The following is a 20244-nucleotide window of genomic DNA, read 5'->3' as shown; positions in this document are numbered from 1 at the left end:
AGTGGAGGAAATGAGAGCAGTGGGAAGTGGAGATGAGGCTGTGGAGTCTACAAAGTTTTAGCCATCCAGAGAGCTTAAAGTACAAAAAAGGGAGTTCCAGTTTTACTAAGAAGGAGGAAAGAATAAAAATGTGAGGCTTGGAAGGGGGGAGAACAAATTAGAAGTGAACCCTGAACTACAAAATGAACAGGTAGGAGGGCAATTCAGTCCCCACAAGAAAAACAAAGCCCTGTTAGGGGAGCAGTTTAGGYAAGGAAAAGGGAATTCTCTGAAGGGAGATGCAGAAGGCTGAAATGTAGGCTTAGACCTGGAGATGGAACTAGTAGATCCCCAATTTATGAACATAAAGAGAAATCCACCGAGGTTTTAAGAAGTGGGAGAACTGTGTTTATTGGGTTTGGAAGATGCCCTTTATTGGTCAGTATACTTTGGCCTCTGATGTGTAGTTAGCTTAAAAACATCCAGAGGGGGAATGTAAAAGATGAGGAGTCAGCTGCTCATGGCGTTATCAGAAGCACCGTTCTGCAGGATCCCTCTCACTTGCCAGCATTTTCTTCCAGTAATGCCATGGCGAAGCCAGAGGGAGCAGATACAAGCAAGTCCTCTGAGTCAGAGAAAACAAATGAAAGGAGCCGACCAGTAATTTCTCCTGAAAGGCTGTTTCAGAGAGACATGCTATAGCTGTGCATGCAAAACCCAACAGTAAGCTACATTTGAAATCTGCTGTTTAATTTTTGCCTTATAAATCCAGAACTAAAGCCAAGGGAAAAAAACAAGAACAACAAAAAAAGGTTGAATTCTCCTGCCTCCGTTCTGGCTGCCATTACTATGGACAAAGCACCCTTCAGCTGGAGCTAAACATTTCACAGCAGCATGTATCCCAGTCTAAAATGTTACCTCAAGTAGTACTGCRGTCTGGCCACCCCAAAGCCACTCCAAGAGTAACTAGCAGAGTGTCTGCCTAAGTTTCAACACATGACACACTCCTACTTTGGATCCTAATTCAGTAGGGAAGAGCTTCTAAGCAAGCCAGCCTTTGAGGCAGGAAACATCTAGGTCCTACAGCAATGTCATATGGACAGAGACCCAGGCCATCCCTCCCCAGGACTACAAACACCTGAATCCTGGCTTAGAATATCATATTTTCAGATCAACATTGGCAGAAAGATCTGGTTTTGAATTCTTCCAAAGGTGAATCCCAAATGCATAATGCACTTATGTTCCCTCAGCAACTGTTTTTAGATCCATTTCTTCTGCAACTCAGTTAATCAAGATTTCTTGCTCATTTTAAAATAAGTGGCGTTTCTCTTAGGAGGGTTTATCGGTTTTAGTCTTAGAGGTTTAAAAATAATCACATGGGTTCTGAGCTAATCCAGATTCCTAAGCCATTCTCATCTGTTAATATCCGAACACTTTGGGCATCATATTTAAGAGATTCCTTTCTCGAAAGGTATACTTTTCAAATAGATTGTCTCTTACCTTTCTTTGTTTTGAGGCTGCAGTAGGTTACCCTGCTGGCCTCCTCATGAAAAACACAGAAGGAGCCTGAGCGTGCGTGCGTGCGTGCATGTGTGTGTAGCTGTAGCAGAAATAAGCCATGGCTCTGAGCTTTTCCATCCTCCTTTTTCTTCTTAGGATGGAGAATGTGTAGATCTCTTTTTATGACTTAGCCTATCCTCCTTGCCTGTTGTTTTCTATTCACCCTACCATCTTTTAGTGGGATCTTTTTAAAATCTTTCCTCCAGAGTGACCAAGGACGTTTTTCCTTTTACTCTTACAGCAAGGCTGGTTCAGTAACATGTTTCTGCTCGTCAGACTCCCTCACCCTCTCGTATTTATTTCCTTTTGTTGGAGAGGCAGCTGCATCCCCTGAGGAAGAGCCCAGCCTGTGGCCAATCCCCGTCCCTCCTGGAGCATCTCTGCCCTGACAAGCAGGATGAGAGTTTCCAGCCATCATGGTTCTACATCCACTCTGTTGAGGCTGCCAATTAGTGGAGGAAGTGATGATTGGATTTTTTTTTCCCCATACCGACAATTGACCTAAGCCACAGTAAGACAGGAAATGCAATTAGACAGCGGATGATCTTGGGAAGGACTGGAATTAATGGCTTAGCATTTTGCATTTCTCACAAAAATTTAATTTATCCTTCCACTCTTCCTGCAAGTTGCATATGCAATGCAGTGGGGTCATTTCATCCTCTCATGTAAGGTAATTGCCCTCTGATCCTCTTTCAACACAGCAAAGCAATGTGAATAGCAAATTACAGCTCTCTCAAGTATCACTCTCGCCAGTGCTTGAGGTAACAGTGCAACAGGCAACATAGAGATGTACTGGTGGCCTTGGTCACCATGTAACACAGTTTTCCTGCTAGGCTTTGCCTGGAGGGCATTAGACCCAGCAAGGCTCTTCTGAGCTTGAGGACAAATCCCCCCACTGCAGAGCAGCATCAAAGCCTCTGCCCATCACCTCCAGAAAGCTGTGGCTGGCCCTCAATGTCACAAAATGAAACAGAGGCAGCTGTGAAACCCTGTGGGAGAACAAGAAGTGCCGTACGTGAGTCCCARTATGCGAGACTGGGCAGCCCTGACATTTAGCATGGGAAATGGATAGGCTACTGCTCTGGGCGATCAGCACATAAATGCCTTTTGGGCTGATGTGACCACATACCATCATGAAACTACACAGCAATGCAGGGGAATTAATTCAGTCAGCYAGAATGGAGCAAGTGTGGATTGGGTTGTTTATTTGCAGCGCTAGATAACATACTTTTGTGAACACTGCCCTAGCGAATTAGTTAGATCAGGATGATTCCCTGCCTTCATCTACTCAGTGGCCTGCCAGTCCCTTTTGTTTTAAGCTTATCTGCGTTTGGAAGGTAAATACAAGATACACCCATGGTGACCTTTAGAACTAGAAGCCTTTATGGTTTGCATAACACTGCAGATATATATGCCATGATAATAAATAAGTGAGGGTAATTACAGAATAAAACCTTGCCCCAAAGAGATACCCAGATGTGAATGGTGGAGCACACTGCCAAACACACAGTATGGAGCAACCAGAGAARAGCGTGCTGGAAACAGCCCAGGCTTTTCCCAAGAGAAGGGCAGAAAGCTTAGACAAAGTGAACAGGCCCCAAGGGCAAGCTGAAAGAAGCCAGGAAGCCAGAGGGGATGAAGAAGAAAGTGAAGGAGATGGTTAAAACATGCATGAGGGTGAGGGGTCAAGAAAAGGGGTTGTAAGAGATGATGAGAAATGATAAGTTGGCAGAAAATTTTTCGATAGTCATGGAAAAGGAAGAGGAGCTTAAAGTTTGACAGCTGCAACTCTACCACTGCCCTGCTGTATGACCTTTGGCAGGTCACTTCACCTTCCCCTGCTTTCTCTCCTCCACTTAGTGCGTCTCAGCTCTTCAACTTGCAAATTCTTTGGAGTAAGACTATCATTGCTGTAGGCATGTTGAGTGCCCACTGCAATCAAACTCTGAATGCAGCTGGTGCCTTGCTAACACAAGTGACAGCAAATGATATCTTCCAATGGAAGATGAAAAGCTGTTGAACAGACTTGGACACTGGCAAGGCACGGCTGTGAACAGAGGCCGACAGCCTCTGCTGTGGGGACAAAATAGAGGAGGAGGTGGCAATACTGGCCTCCAAAGAGTGCAGCCTCTTCTTGGCAATGGAGTAAGAGGAAGAGCGGTGAAGAGAAAGGAAGAAATGTTAAAACCATGATATGTGGGTGGAGGTGGGGCAGAGACAAATGATGTTTCAGTAGAAGAGGCAGATGCTATTTTAGTCAAACTGGGCTAATTTCAGCTCTGATGTAATTCCATTTACGTCAATTTTAGTCAGTTGAGTTACACAAAGGATTAATTTAGGTCAGTGAGGTGAGGTGAGGGTGAGTCAGCCAAAAATAAATTTTGGGGTGTGAGAAAAAGATGTGAAACTAGCACCAGGTGAAGAACTGGAGTCATCCTGGATTTGGTTGGATGTTTGAGAAGGGAGCATGGGGATGGGAGAGGGAGAAAAGAGGAAGCAAAGAGAAACAGGCCACCGGAGCAGATGGGGCTGAGGCTTGCAGATGTATACGGAGACTGCTGAGCCAAGGAAAAAAGGGTGCCTGGTCTGAAGAGAAGAAAGAAAGGCAGCAGTGGAGGAGAAGAGGGCCCTGAAAGGTTGTCAGCCAATGTTTTTCACTCCAGTCCAGGACAATTCTCAAAGAAAGGCAGTTTCGTCCCCAAACTCTGCAATGAAATGGTTATTTACCATTATTTTACTCCTTCTCATGGTCCCCCTCCCCTTGCCACTCCTCAGGGCTGCTCACACACCCACATACCATCCTCACTGACAGATCATAACAATTAAGCTTTGGTTTTATTTTTTGTGCTTAATCACAAAATGTTCCAGGTTTAACCTGAAATAGACTTTGGATCAGGGTTTCACAGTGTAACAGAGTCAGCTACATTTAGCAGGGAGAATTGGTCTGATTCACTCCTGGTGCAGCTTCACTGGAGTCAATGGAAATGAATTTGTTCCATTAATTCTCCAGAGACTGCATGAAAGCCAAATGAAACTAGACAGGGCCATTCTCAGGTTGGCAAAAGCATCTGTACCTTAACTCTCAACAGCCTGTCCATGGAACACATGGAAAAAATGTCTAAAATACCTGCAACTATCTTTTTTTAAGGTTTGCGAAGTGATGCCTCTCTCARCAAAGCATAGGAAATAGAAGAATGATGTCACTACACTTAATTAAATGAAAACAAAAAAATAATTAAACACATCTCTTCGTTCCTTTTCATCCCACTCTCTTTTTCTTTCCCTGCATATGCTTTCCATCAATTGTTTCTGATGCCTCTTTTAAATTGGTGTTTACTTTCTCATAATCCCATGTACGGAGATAATTTAACACCATGAAGACCTGAGGTTTCTTTTCTTTCTCCTGTCCTCATTTCCCCTAGCTTTTCTTTTCCAATTCAGTTTTTGCATTTTTGTTATTTGAAATCATGATCTTTAATTGCATTTTATTTTCATTCCTTTCCTTTCCTCTACAGCTTGGACCTATTTTCATTCCTATATTCTCTTCTTCCTTGTTCTGCATCAGTTTTAGTTAAGATAATAAAATCATCAGGATGTAAGGTTAAAGATCATCTTTAACCATTTCTCTGACACCTACCCCAAACTCAGCTTCCCACCTTCCACAAATACTTGGTACTGCACAAGAAATGAACACTCACAAAGCACTCTCCTCTCATGTTCAATCACCATAATAAATACAAACTCTCTTCTATAACATTCAATCATTATATTTAGTCTTAATATCATGCTTTTCATCTGCAAACACCCACACAAGCATTGGTTAATTTGTCCTTACAACAGCCCTGCAAGGTACGTAATTACATGTTATTATCTCCATTTTACACATAAGGAAACTCCAGGAGAAATTGTGGAACTCCTAACTAGCATGCATGCCCACACATTTAAACAGGCACTAGCTATATCTTCTACAAATGCACAAACACACACAGTACTCTACACACACTGAAAATAAGTCTACACTGAAAATAAGGGACCAGCAAGTTCACTGTAGGATGGGAGAGGCGCTCGACACATTAATGCACCAAAAGAGAAACTTCTCAGAACATGAGCTCAGCCTGGACAGCAGAAAAGAGGAGTAGGAAGGAAACACAGAGCTGTCTGCATCCCACTCAGTAGTTCCTGGGTGGCATTTGATAACTTCTCTTTCCTGTCGATGAGCAAATATGCAAGACGAACTCCTCCTTGCCCCATGTACTTTTCCTCAGCACCACTGAGGCTTGGTTTTATATTTGCATTCTCACTACTGCTGACCGCCCTCATGCTATCAACACTTGTTTCAGACAAAAAGTTGGGAAAACCCAGTCATGCACAACCCCCAAGTGAGCTCTTGACCTATTTGAATGCTTATTACCTCATAGTGCTCTATTCCACTCTTTCTGCTGCTATCAAGATGTCATGATGGGAAGATGATAGACCTTCCGACCACAGGCAGCCCCCCTACAAAACCAAAGAAATGTGGAAGAAACATTACTGGGAAAGCCAAGAGAAATAAAATGAAGACATGGGCAATTTGCTTCATCCACAATGTCAGCAGTCTGTGCCAGAGTATCCTGTACGCAGCAACTCCCCTTCGCCACAGAGACAGGATGCTCCCTTTGTTGATCCCACACCATACTCCACTGCAGAAGCCCTTATACAAAAGAGGCTCCAAGGACTCTGCAATTTTGGGGGAGTCCATTTTGGAGGTTCAGATGCTTAAGTATATTTAGACATTCAATTGCCACTTAGGCAAGGAAGCTTCACTGCAATTAATGGGCACAGGATGCCATTAATATAATGAAATTCTGCTTGTAAATAAAGACCTCTTTAAGGATTTGGAGCTTTGTGACTCCCCGTTTTGTCCTCCATTCAGTGTGACGCTGAGGATCTCACAGACCTGGCAGTCACTTTCTGATGAAAACCATCCTCTCCTTTTTTCCAGTCCTGCTGTCCATCTTATTGCCTGAACCTCTCACAGCCTCTCTCAGGTAGATAGGTCCAGGCAAAAGCTTTCAGTGTCGTCTTCCTTTGACCCCTTGCATTTTGGAGGGACTGGGGACAAGGTTATAGGATGCAGGTCTGCAAGTTCAATATACATTGCTTGTTCCATAAAAGCTTATGCAAAGCTTTGTGTCTTCTCTGTATCAAAAAAAATGTTAAGTGTGTATCATTGCTAGAATTTGTCCTATTTCAGATTTACTTAAAATCCTTTACTGTTTTTAGCTTTTCCAGCCAGGCTTGTGTCCCTGATGTATTCTGTTTTCCCTATCAGTTTTCTACACTTCATATTTTCTGCTTGAGAACAATTGCGGTCTCTTTTTTCTTTCCTCCCCTAGTTGGCATATGTTACTTTTTTATTTCTAATTGCTTCTGATCTCTGCCACTGAGCCAGCACAGGCTGCTTCCTAAAATATAGACTTGGATGCCAAGGCTGAAGCTTGAGAGAGTCCTGCCAAACGCGCTGACTCTGGATCCCCACAGTACAGGGGTCTACCCAGCTTCATCCCTTATTAATTGCAATCAATCATTCATATCACGGGGGCGACCCAAATTTTCAGATTAGTTCATGGCCTGAGCATCTGTGCACTGTATAGACGGGGCAGAAGGACAGCCCTATCTTATAGCGTACAGGCTGACAAAGTGAGGCAAAAGGTTTGTTCCAGGGAAAAATTGTGGTCCTACATGGACCAGCGAGCTTTGCTTTAAGGACCTCCTTTCTTTGGTGCTCTTCATTTCGCAAGGCTGTGCCAGACTCGCCATGTGTCGGCTGGTTGGCCATGTCTGTGCAGGTCTGGAGGGGCCTGGGGCCCACCGCGTTCTCTGGGTATGGGGAGCTGGAAACTGCACTGCACAYGCGGAGCAGTGCTGGCTGCATGGCAGGCGAGGGGCCCCACTGATTCCGTAGGTAGCAGGGAATTGCTGATAGAAAGTAAAATAACTAACTTACCTCTGTGGTTCATTGGGAGCAAAGCTGCGAGAGGGGAGGGCAGAAGTGTCTGGGAGCACTGAGAGGATGGAGGAGTTACTACCTGCATAGTGGTGGTGGTGGTGTTGTAGGTCCTGTAACATGAACAAGTCTTAAAAGAGATTTCAAGTCAAGGAAGGGAAATACTTTACTCATGTAGCGTGCATTCAGATTTTCGGGTGAGACAAAAGTGCCTGCTACTCTGGCCTGTCGCAGTGACCAATCCTGCCTCATTGCTTCCTTGCGTTCCTCCTGTCTACCTGCTGGTACCCATCTCGTGTCACTTGTAGGAGGTTGCAAGAGCTCTGGGGCATGGCCATAGTGCCAGCACTATGGACTCTTGGTGCCAATCTAGCATTCCTAAYACAAATAATATTAATAGTGATAATAGGTATAGTAAATGAAATGGAAAACAAACGCACATACTGTTGAGGGGGAAGGTGATGGGGGTGGCAAAGTTTAGGAATACTGCAAAATTAATTTCAGGATCATAATGAAGCATTTGACCTGGGGATGCAGAACGAAGGCATTAGAAGCTGTGATGATGAAGGTGAGAGCTTCCAGCTAATGTAGGAGTGCAAAGGGAGACAGTGGCGGGATGCAAATAGGAGGCTGATGTGATTGCAGTGCTGAGCCAGCCAAGCCTTGCCTATACTAGCATTGTGCATCCTATTAGAAAGAGTTTTGCACCCACGCTCTAAGTAACAGGATGCTCAACATAAATTTGAATTTTGCATGAACAGCTGCATTAAAAATGGGTTAGTCAGTCTCAGTTAATGCTTTTGAACACAACACGTGTGTTGTGTATGCTAGTCTCCAGCATTCTTGGGCACTGTGCTTCTCAAAATGTTAGCTCTTCTCTACGTGGGGTAGTCATTGATTTGTATYTACAACACAATCATCCTTCACTGACTCCCCTGTGCGGTCTCTTATTCTACACCAGACAGGCCTCTACCAAACCTAGTGACCTCCACTTCCGCTGCATGGACTGCATGCATCCGTGCAGGATGCTTGACTTGAGCACTTACTGTGAAATAGTCATGCTACAGTCACCAGCTTGGGTTATTTACCAAAATGAACTAGCCCTAAGTTAACAGGATGTTTTTCCAAAATGACGCATTTTCCCTGTGCAGAGGTGGTGGGAAAGAACCTTTGCAGCAGCTTTTTCAATAAGCTGGAGGCTGCAAAAGTAAGGAGGGTAGAAACAATAAAGCATAATATGAAAAGTATGTTGAGAAGAGCTTTGGAGCTGTGGTCAGCTTTGTCTGAGTCATGAGAAAAGAAAACCATGAGGCTTTGACCATATTAGACAGTCTTACGCAGGTAAGTATAAAGATTCTTTAAATAGATGAAAGATGAAAATCACAATTTCAAAGAGGAGTAAATCACTACCCACACCCTTTGCCTCACTACATGAAGATCTTATCAAATTAAATTATGATCTCTTTCTGGAATAATGAGGCAGAATCTCAGCTGGTGAAAATCAGAATAGCTCCATGGATTTAAAATGCGCAACAGTGATTTACCCAGCCAAAGCATAGTCCCACTGCCTGCTCAGATATCTTAGGTGCTCCTCTCCTCCCAGAGTCATGTTCACATCTGCATGTGCTACAGCCAAACACCGAGGATAAACCAGACTGCTGTTCAGAGACAACTTCCTCTAGGTTTGGGGAAGCCAGCACTTCAGAAAAATAGGCCTCATATTTAAATGTTTATTGTAAGGACAATATCACATCATAGTGGTTGGCCTTCAATTCCCTGATGGAGCCAAAGGCTTCAGAAGACAGAAGGGATGGTCATGACTGCATTCTCCAACTTCACATAACCCAGGCCAGAGTATTTCACCCAATAATTCCTGTATCCAGCCTCCTTGCTTCTGGCTGAACTGAAACACCTCATTTAGAAGGCCAGCTGGTCTTGAGTTGAAGACTGCGTGATGGAGAACCATAGCAAGCTTGCTATGCTGTTCCAGTTGTGTACCTTCACTTTTAAATACGTGTGCTTTAACCTGAATTTGTCCAGAGTCAGTGCAAACCACCCATGTGTGTGTCTTGAAGCCTTATCTCATATTTTTGGAGTTCTAAATTCAAGATGTTTATGATTGGTGTTCCAGCATGCAGTCTACTGTGTAAGTGCTTATGAAATGTCTGTGCCCTTAAAGTTATGCACATTTTAAATGAGAATATGCAGCTATCATTTTGGTCAGCTGATGCTGAAGATTTTAACTTGTAAGTACTGTTGTGCTCTCCAACCTGATAAACATGACTGATAGCTGCACCCCACCCAGAAAGGGAATCATCAGCAACAAGTGGCACTAATTTAGCTATTTCACAGGGCAGCAAAGTGTCTCTTGTTTTTTGTTTTTTTTTTCTGAAAACTTTTGTGCACATTCTATTCCCCCTGGAGGTAACTTTGATAATAGCTTGAATGATTGAGTGTTTTGCTAGTGCAAACATGTTAGGAATTATTTTTTCTGCTCTAATTTACAGTCCAAGGAACAACAAGCTCTCATAGCTTTGCCCTTTGAATGAAAAGCTTTTACAAGAGCTTCCACAGATGAGATGAAGGACACGCTATTTGCAGCAGATCTAAGATCATTCCTCCTTCCCCTTCTCCTCAAATCTCTCCAAACACACTTTAAGGAAAGGATTCCCTATTCATATACAGGCATTTTGGCAACCTCAAAGCCAAGTAGGTTTTCATTTTGCTGAGTCTGCAGCACAGGATGAGGTGATCTAATAGCTCCCACTGCCAAAAGTGGGAGGTTGTCTTCCCTTTCCCCTCCGGGCTGTGCATTCCCACTGCTTACCCTGTGCTGGCTCTGATGCTCGTTGTGCTGCCCTTGGTGAGCTGACTCAACCGATTAACCCAGTAAAAAAAAGGGGGGGGGTAGTTTTCTGCTGGCTGGCAGCAAGCTCTTAGATTGACTCACCTGCTCTTATGAAATCACAGCCATTATTATTGGCAGTCCATCTTCATCCGAATAGCTGCCAGCACAATGGCAAGCTCTGATATACAGATAGGCAGCTACAGAGGGCTGATTCCCTGCTGCCACACATCCCTTGTGCTTGCACCACTGCCAAGTGAGTGTAAAAAGCTGCTCATGCAGGATGAGCTGTGGGTGATGCACATGCATATGGTGCTGATGGAAAAGGGTCTAAACGGGGCAGAGCAAAGGGCAGCTCCCCAGCCCCTTGGTGCCGATAGCAAACTGATGTTTGATAATTCCACCCTCCCCACCCTCCCAATTTTGATGGGGAAAAAAAATCACAAAAGGCTAATGCAGTCTTGTTGTAATGCATCATTTTGCAGCCCAACTTTTGGTATGCTGCACCTGCCAGTAAATATTCGGTCATGAGCAGGTCACCATGGACTGGTTCCCTGTGTTTGTTATTACCTGCTGGTGCTGCAGTAGTGACAAGGGAGACCGGCCAGTACCACAGGAAAGTTATGGTCGGTGTCAGACACACTCAGTAGAGCATAGGCATAAAAGATATGCTTTGAGAATGACCTCTAGATCAGCAAAGATACCTCTTTATTTTTTCTTTTCTTTATATGTGGCTGAATATCACTGAAAGGTTTCCCAGAAGAGCCTCTTAAACAAGGAATTGAACTTCAGCCATGACTTCAGGACACTGTCATCATTTTATGGCTTTAAGTGCACAGTAATAGACTCACATCCTAAAGTGCATTTTTTCACAGATTTGCTCTTATTTTCACTTGTGACAAAAAAAAAAAAAAAAAAAAAAAGCCACAGCCACATCTTTCATAAATCTAGGTGGAAATAAGCCTGCTTGGGCTAGCAGGGAGAGGTGCAAGATCTCTGGAGATCTTTAATTTGTTTGTTTCTTCTTCTTCCCTTTCTTGCCTGAGCTAATTTTATTTTTGCATGTCTACAAGGACCCCTGTACRCCTGCCATTTGTGAGATTTTGCATTTTCACATTAGCAGACTGGACATCTACCAAGCGGCTCACACTTGCACAATGACAGCAGACAATGTGCTTTGAATTTTCCTTCTGCACAAAGGTCAGTGAACTCTTCTCACCACTTGCCTGTTTCCCTGCTGTCCTGTAGCTTGCAGATAAGTCCACAGCTGCTTTCCACTGTCAATTCTGCTTATGTAAGAAACTTCTTTTGCGTTTCATGCAAATTAAGGCTCCTGAAGTCTGTCACATGAAAGCTGCCTCTAAAAATTGGAGAAATTGGCAATGCTCTGCCGTCTTCCTCAGTGCTATTAAAACCTTTATCACACACTCAGTTCATGCTTCCCTGCTGAAATGCAAACCTTTCAGCAGCTAGGAGTGGCTGGGTGTCAGAAGCTCTTTAGTCAATGCATATGTTTTAACCAGTAAATGTTAGTGCCTGGATCATCTGGGAATGCTAATGGTTTCAACTGATCTCTATAGGGTTTCATTAAAAAGCAGCTGAGCCAATTACTTTGAAACCAGGTGTTTGCAGAGGACTTCCTTGTATCAAAGCAGTGGCAGAGCTGGCTGAAGGGCATCCAGGGACAGCGGTGGAGTTGAGCTGCAGCTGCAGAGAGGTGCTGGGAGGCTTCTTGGCCATGCCGGGCAGGGAGGGGCAGCAGCCCTGGCCATACTAGGCAGGGACAGGCAGCAGCCCTGGGCAGCCTTGGAAGGAGCAGTGTTGCCAAACACTTCTCACACCTAGTCTGGTGCAACACAGGCTCTTTGGCAGTAAGTAGCAGAAGCGGAGCAAGACTCTGAGCACAGCCCTAACCCAGATGGCCACATCTCTGTCTCGCTAGACATCCTTGCTGTCCTTATGGCGTGACATTGACATAATTAAAGACCTGCCACTTCCCGCTCAGTGTAGAGCTCACCCCTCAACTCATCTCTGGGTTGGGGCTGCCAGGGCTTTGCTCCTGCAGTGCAAACTGCCCCAGGCTGATACTGTGTTGCTGTTCAAGGCTCATTTCTCCTGGCCACATGGTCCTGACTGCTGGACCTGCTGCTTCTGCCATCCTTGACTGCACTCCACAAGGACCAGAGGCAAAATGAGTTTCCAAGATCCTGCATCATCAGGATCCCTTTGGGGAGGAAGGCTGAGAGGTGCCACTGAACAGAAAAAATGACAAACAGGTATCAGTTGTGGAAGGCTGCACACTTCCTGCACAGCCCACTGCAATAGAGAACTACTTTTAATAAAAAAAAAAAAAAAAAAAAGCCCAGGAACTTGTTGTATTAATGCCTTTGTATCCCTCTTACAGATAGACTGACCTAGCAGCCTGAATCCACTGGCTTCATGGCAGCGCAGAGGAGTGTCTCCCTGGCGCTTTTCCCCTGTCAGCAGCAAGATGGGAACCGACCATGTTCCCGTGGCTTCTGCAGTGCGCTCCAGTGAGCACAGCCATTACAGTAAGTGTGTACCAAGACAGCAACAGCTCTATTCTGTGACACAGAAAACTGTGTGGACAGCTTTTGCACGAAAGGAGATTTCCATTTACCATTTTTTGCTCAACCTTATTAATCACGGAGACACTTATAAACAAAATATAGTTCTGCAGCAGAATGTAGGTGAAAAGTTCATTTGGACTGGAGAAAGCACAGCTCAGCTGTGCTCATCAAACTTTTATTCTTCCATGAGCAGGCCAGCTTCTTCTGTTTCATTTACTACAGCAACATTTGTCTTCCCATGTACTTTTCCTACTTTTATCTCTGTTTACAATCTCTTTTCTCATGAACTCTTTCTTGCCTAAGACAAATACTAAGCAAAACATTTCCCTGGGTTCTTCTTTATTCCTTCCCTTTTTGGTTTCACAGCAGGCTGTCTGAGGCTGTGGTCTGGAGGGTTAATTCTTTACCAAAGTTGACAAATGCAGGATACATGTGTGGACAGGAGTGGTGTGTGTGTGTGTGTGTGTCTCAAATCTTTTCCCCTATTAACTGACCTGATCTCTGGGAGTTCTTATTTCATGGGAAGGCTGCAGTAGAAGATGCTGTGGGGCATGGAGAACTTTTCCTCCATCCTGTGGGATATAGCACCTTCTAGCCCAAGCAAAACTTTCCCCTTCTCCCACACCTCTCCTTGGATCCATAGACTCCATCAACTCAGGAAGGGCCACACTTCTTCTCTGTGCTGTTTTGCTGGGAGAAGAACTGCTTCTCCTAGGGGAGGGTTCAGAAATGCAGCCTGGCTCCTGTGCCTTCCTGCTGCTGGTGTGCACAGTGCATGCAGGTAGCACTGCTTCTGCCCTGGGGAGCAGGCAAGAACAGAAGCAGAGACAGGTGAGGCTGGGTCTTGCAGACCAAAGCTAGGCCAGCTCCACAAAGCAATGCAGAATGTGGCACTGGTCTGTTTATCACAGATGCCACGATATCTTTGGAGCCTCATAATTTTGGTGTCATTAGGTGCTGCCTGTAATGGGAAATCATGATTTTACTGTGGTCCTGCTGTGTTGTCCATAATTAGCATGCAGTCATATAGCACTAACTGACTTAAGTATTAATTCCTCAAATGTCTATTGAAAAAAATCACGTGGAAATTTACCTCTTTCTCAAAAGAGCCATCGCTTAACATGGGGGTAATTACAATGTACTACTTAGACTTGCTTAATTAGTTAATCTCTGTAAAGGGGTTTCAAATGTGTGAAGAGCTATCAAAGTGCTAAGTGCATTATCCTCAATTAATTTTGTGCAACTACATCTTCACTACCAAGAGGGTCTTTAGAGCACTGAGGAAAGGAAAATGAGGCATTGGTTCCAATTTTAAAGGTAACTCTCATCAAAAAAGGAATTAATTGAAAGACAATTTGACACAGCAGGAATAAGAATGAACATACCATTTCTTCTGTTTCAGCCAGACCTGAACATGAAAAGTCACCATTCATGTTAGTCCTCTGCTTTCAGTGGTCTGTATTTTTTCTTTGCTTCCATCTTCCCCCAGTCTTGGTCCTCTCTCCCCCTGAATATTAAACTGCTCTCTTCCAAATTTGGCATTAGCTTGAATACTCCCCCCCAAAGTAGAGGGGAACAAAACAAAACACTCTCCACAGAATCACAAAATGGTTGAGGTTGCAAGGGACCTTTGGAGATCATCTAGTCCAACCCCCCTGCTCAAGCAGGGTCACCTACGGCACATTGCCCAGGATTGTGTCCAGATGGCTTTTGAATATCTCCAAGGAAGGAGACTCCGCTACCTCTCTGGGCAACCTGTTCCAGTGCTCTGTCACCCTCACAGGAAAGAAGTTTTTCCTCATGTTCAGAYGGAACTGTCTGTGTTTCAGTTTGCGCCCGTTGCCTCGCGTCCTGTTGCTGGGCACCACTGAAAAGAGTCTGGCTCCAGCCTCTTGACACCCTCCCTTAAGATACTTGTACACGTTAATAAGATCTCCTCTCAGCCTTCTCTTCTCTAGGCTAAACAGGCCCAGCTCTCTCAGYCTTTCCTCATAAGAGAGATGCTCCAGTCCCCTAATCATCTTTGTAGCCCTTCGCTGGACTTGCTCCAGTAGTGCCACATCCCTCTTGTACTGGGGAGCCCAGAACTGGACACAGTACTCCAGATGTGGCCTCAGCAGGGCTAAGTAGAGGGGGAGGATTACTTCCCTTGACCTGCTGGCAGTGCTCTTCCTAATGCAGCCCAGGATACCGCTGGCCTTGCTGGCCACAAGGGCACATTACTGGCTCATGGTCAGCCTGCAGTCCACCAGGACTCCCAGGTCCTTCTCAGCAGAGCTGCTTTCCAGCAGGTCAGCCCCCAGCTTGTATTGGTGCATGGGGTTATTCCTTCCTATGTGAAGGACCCTGMACTTSCCTTTGTTGAACTTCATGAGGTTCCTCTCTGCCCAMCTCTCCAGCCTGTCACGGTCCCTCTGAATGGCAGCACAGCCCTCTGGTGTATCRGCCACTCCTCCCAGTTTWGTATCATGAGCAAACTTGCTGAGGGTGCACTCTGTCCCTTCATCCAGGTCATTGATGAAGAAGTTGAACAAGACTGGACCCACTACTGGCCCCTGGGGGACACCGCTAGCTACAGGCCTCCAACTAGACTTTGCACCACTGATCACAACCCTCTGAACTCTGCCATTCAGCCGGTTCTCAATCCACCTCACTGTCTGCTCATCTATCTCACACTTCCTGAGCTTGCCTATGGGGATGTTATGGGACACAGTGYCAAAAGCCTTGCTGAAGTCAAGGTAGACAACATCCACTGCTCTCCCCTCATCTGCCCAGCCAGTCATCCCATTGTAGTAGGCTATCAGGTTTGTTAAGCATGATTTCCCCTTCGTGAATCCATGCTGACTACTCCTGATCACTTTCTTATCCTTCACATTCTTAGAGATGGCATCCATGATGAGCTGTTCCATCATTTTTCCAGGAATTGAGGGGAGGCTGACCAGCTTGTAATTCCCTGGGTCCTCCTTCTTGCCTTTTTTGAAGACTGGAGTGACATTAGCCTTCTTCCAGTCCTCAGGCACCTCTCCTGTTCTCCATGCCCTTTCAAAGATGGTGGAGGGTGGCCTAGCAATGATGTCTGCCAGTTCCCTCAGCACTCGTGGATGCATCCCATCAGGGCCCATGGACTTGTGGATGTCCAGTTTGCCTAAATGATTTCTAACCYGATCCTCCTCAACCAAGGGAAAATCTTCCTGTCTCCAGACTTTTTGTGGTCTCTAGGGTCTGGGGTTCCTGAAGGCCAGTCTTAGCAGTAAAGACTGAAGCAAAGAAGGCATTCAGTACCTCTGCCTCCTCTGTATCATTGGTCACCAGGGCCCCTGCCCCATTCAGTAGCAGGCCGACATTCTCCCTACTCTTCCTTGTGTTACCGATGTATTTAAAGCAGCCGTCTTGCTGTCCTTGACATCCCTTGCCAGATTCAATTCCAAATGGGCCTTGGCCTTCCCAGTCACATCCCTGCATACTCGGATGACGTGCCTATAATGATCTCAAGTGGCCTGTCCCTGCTTCCATCTTATGTGCAACTCCTTCTTCTGTTTGAGTTTTGCCAGGAGCTTCTTGTTCATCCATGCAGGTCTCCTGCCTACTTTGCTCAACTTCTTGCTCCTTGGGATGCACTGCTCTTGAGCTTGGAGGAAGCGATCCTTGAATATTAACCAGCTCTTTTGGACCCCTCTTCCTTCTAGGGCCTTATCCCATGGCATTCTTCCAAGAAGGTCCCTGAAGAGCCCAAAGTTTGCTCTCCTGAAGTCCAGTAAATCTCTTGCTCATCTTGTTGGATATTACGCAGCCTGCTTACCTCCTCTCATAACTCCTTTACCTCGTGACACAATTTGTCAACAACAGCACATCTGCAGAAAAGATGACTGTCAGCCCCAGCCTCACGAGAGAGAGACCCCCAGCACTGTCTGCAGCCTGAGACCTGCAGAGCTGCATCTGCTGTTAGAAGGTCAGTCTGGGTGGAAGCCTCCAACATGGCAGATGCAGCAACTCCAACGGCTGCTGGAGAATGCACACTGTGGCGTTGCATAACCATATTCAGGAAGAACTGGAGGGGAGAGCCTGTTCTTTGTRGCCGCCTTTGCTGCCTCTGTGAGCTGCACTCTAGGCCTGTCCCTAGCACTGACTAACAGGGTGCTTGACCCACCCTAATCAAGGGTCTGCTGGAACAAAGGTCACAACTCCCTCTGATCAGGGGCAACCAATAGAGCTTGTTAGCAGCAGCTACACCCAGCTACACCAAGTTAGAGCTTCCCAGGAGAAGTTAAGGCCTACTATAGCTGTCCTTGCCTAGCTCCCCTTACCTGTCTGCAGCAAGCACCCTCTCATTTCTCAGAGGGTCCCTAGAAAGTCTCCACAACTTCCAACAAGGTTCTCAGAGGGTCTAAGTAAAGCCCAGACACTGCTGCGCAAACTGATGTGTCTGTTCGCTGACTCTGTTAGCTGCGCTCTTCAAGCTGTGGAGTCACCGAGGGTTACACTCTCACACCAACCCACTAAATAAGGCAGCTTGATCCAAAAGAATGCCATGGACTTCACTCCACTTCAAAGGGAAGATGTTAAGGCTCCACAATGGAGCACCTACAAGAGAACAGAGCCAAGTCCAGCCCAGCAAGTCATATGGTGTCTATTCATGACCTGAACCTCCCTGGCAGCCAACTGAGATAAGCTTTTAACATGTCTTTCAAAGTTTTCTATTCTATTTAGCGCTTATATGCCTTGTTAATTATTCTCATTTTACTTCAGCCATTAATAATCTACTTTTGGTGGAGTTCTCTCAAATATTTGACAATGAGTCTTTTCTGCTAATATTGCATGTAGCTGGCAGCTTTAATTGGGCCAGCTACATTGAATTGGACTGCACCAAGAGCCTATTTCCTGTTTTTCTTTCCATACTGGGACTAACAAAAGATAAGAACATTTTTCTTGCTGAGTCTGATTTGTTTTTAGAGTTTTTTCACTTGCCTTTTCTTTCTTTCCCAAGAATGATAAATCATCACTTCCTTACTGACTCCCGAGGTCCCACATGTTGTGAAAAATTCAGGCAGCTTGTTTAATATCAGTTTGCATGAGCACTGGTTATGCAGCAGCATTTCTCTTTCTCAGGGTTTGGATCATTTTTAATGTGCATTTGCAATATATTTGTATCACATCTTGGTATTCACTCAATAATTATTTGAAAACCTACCATTTGCCTTATTTCACCCCCCAAAAAAGGGAACAGAGAAGAGACTATTCAATGGCCACAAACTTTACGCTCTGCATACTGTAAAGTAATAGATCTACCTGCTGGATGAGGCACTCCACCAGCAAGTCAGAGTTGTGTACACAGCAGTCCCCAGCACCCCAGATTCTCAGGGGAAGAAATTCTGGGACCGAACCAGGAAAAAAAAAACAAAAACAAAAAACCCACCCTTTTCTTCCCCACCCTTCCCCAACTGAATTTTACAAAAGGAGGGATATCCATTGTTATCCCATCAAGTGGATATTCATTTAGCTGAAGAGCCTGACCTGCTGTAAATAGGATGTCTAACAGGAAATGAAGGTACCTTGGAAAGCAGCTTGAAAATAGGAGAAGTTGTTACGGAGTGCAGGAGCACAGGAGAGCAAGACTATTAGAAGAAGCAAAGAAATTAGTTTCTCCCCCTTCCATACCTTCACCACTGTGTTGTTTGTACAAAAGCTCACAGGATCCTAGCCTTTCATCAGGTATACCCACACCATCAATACCAGCAGAAAATATTTAGAAAAATCAAGGTCGCCTTGAACCTCACCCTGAGGCCCCCTCCTTTTCCCTCCCTACTTGAAGGATTATTAACCATCACTTTATTGACCTGGATGTTCTTCCTGCCTCTGCGCATTGAGGGAAAAGGGGAAAGAAACATGAAATCGAGTCCAAAGGGACTATGTGTGCTACCAGATCCAAAAGGTAGGGGTGGGGCTGCCTAAATATCGAAGCCTGACCTGCATTTCTACAGGACAAACCGAATTGCAGTAACTTATCAATATTTAGCCAAAGGAATGACAGGGCAGGGAGGATCCAGCAGAGTCCCAATGAATAATCCAGGATTCTTGCTCCTTCCCCYATCATGGATGTAAAACACAGGGAGAAAATCCCTACCCTCTTCCACAGGTTCCCTTTCATACCAATGCTTTAAAAGATCAATTGCCAATAAATTAAGACAATAACAAAAACACCATATGTCCCGGGGGCAAGGGAAGATGCGCTCCATCTCTGTCCCTGTCACATCAGAGCAGCTCCAATATGGCCCTTTAGGGCATTCTGTGCCCTCAGAGGTGCATTGGTGTGACATAGTTGGCAGGGAAGAGACCCAGTTCCCCACGCAGACGCCCCTTCCACCATGATGGGTTGGAGCTGTCCAGGACCTCTAAGATGTCTCCACTGCGGAAGCCCAGCTCATCATTCTCCACTGCATCAAAGTCGTACAAGGCACGGACCCATAGCGTTCGCTGGGGAGGAGACATAGACAGGCAGGGAACAGTGAGCCACAGTTCTTAAAGTTCACCCTCCTGTGACCCCTCTTACACCCTAGTACATATGTTGACTAGGAGAAGACAAGCAACACTGAAACTGAGACCAGCTTGCAATTAAACAAGGAAGTGGCCAGGACTACAGGAAAGAGGGACTGATCTACTAGAAAACCCAAAGGGATGGTGCTCGGGTTCTCAGCAGCCCTTTGAACCTTTCTTGTTAGATAAGGTCAAAAGGATTTAGGAACTGTTTGGCTGTATCAGTTTATTTTGGGTTATCAGTTTATTTTGGGTTTACACTTTATCAAGCATTATAGTCAGAATGTTTTCTTATGAAAACTTCATTCTAAGAGACTTTGCACTCAGTTTCCCATTTTGACTGGAAATCAGATTTTAAAGGATATAGTGTGGGCTTTACTGGGAAATTGTTGGCACCCACATCATGGGGCATGGATAATTTGGGAGGTATGTTTTTCAGGCCTTGTTGGAAGGMTTTTGTTTGATCCCTGGCTAACTTTTGCCAAATCTTGCATTCAGGGCCTGCTGAGACATGGTTCCCGGTTATTTGGTTGGTTTCAAATTATTTTAAAGGCACATAGACCTTTCTATAATGTGACTTGGTGGCTTCTTGATCATTGATGGGATGTGGCAGGTAAGGGCATGTTGTTATTTGTTGCCACAGCCTCTGAGGGATAAAAGGCATGGTATTTTGAGCCGGATTATAATAAAGACTTTGGATTCCTGCCTCCACAGAGCTCATGCTAAGGCCCCTCTTGCATGCAATATGTTTG

At 45.2% G+C, this 20244-nt stretch overlaps 1 protein-coding gene across 6 annotated transcripts in view; it reads right to left on the bottom strand.

Moving 5' to 3' along the window:
- Positions 1-4160: 4160 nt before the first annotated feature.
- The window catches only part of GRAP2 (GRB2 related adaptor protein 2), a 53903-nt gene continuing 37819 nt past the window's right edge, over positions 4161-20244 (bottom strand). For 3 of the 6 annotated variants that reach the window (XM_026065004.1, XM_026065002.1, XM_026065005.1), the window contains exons 8-11: positions 19349-19432; positions 7526-7638; positions 5951-6036; positions 4161-4244 (exon numbers count right to left, since the gene is read on the bottom strand). In XM_026065004.1, the coding sequence (XP_025920789.1) occupies positions 5985-6036; positions 7526-7638; positions 19349-19432 (249 nt within the window). In that variant the 3' untranslated portion in view covers positions 4161-4244; positions 5951-5984. Of the gene's footprint in view, positions 4245-5950; positions 6037-7525; positions 7639-10808; positions 12623-15587; positions 19433-20244 lie in introns of those variants that run through there. The other 3 variants (XM_026065006.1, XM_026065007.1, XM_026065003.1) reach the window with 2 other exon arrangements.

This window comes from Apteryx rowi, unplaced genomic scaffold (genome assembly GCF_003343035.1).
Source record: "Apteryx rowi isolate R43461 unplaced genomic scaffold, aptRow1 scaffold_223, whole genome shotgun sequence".
NCBI classification, from domain to species: domain Eukaryota; kingdom Metazoa; phylum Chordata; class Aves; order Apterygiformes; family Apterygidae; genus Apteryx; species Apteryx rowi.
The sequence above is the reverse complement of the archived record's forward strand: the minus strand, read 5'-3'. Positions and strand labels throughout refer to the sequence as shown.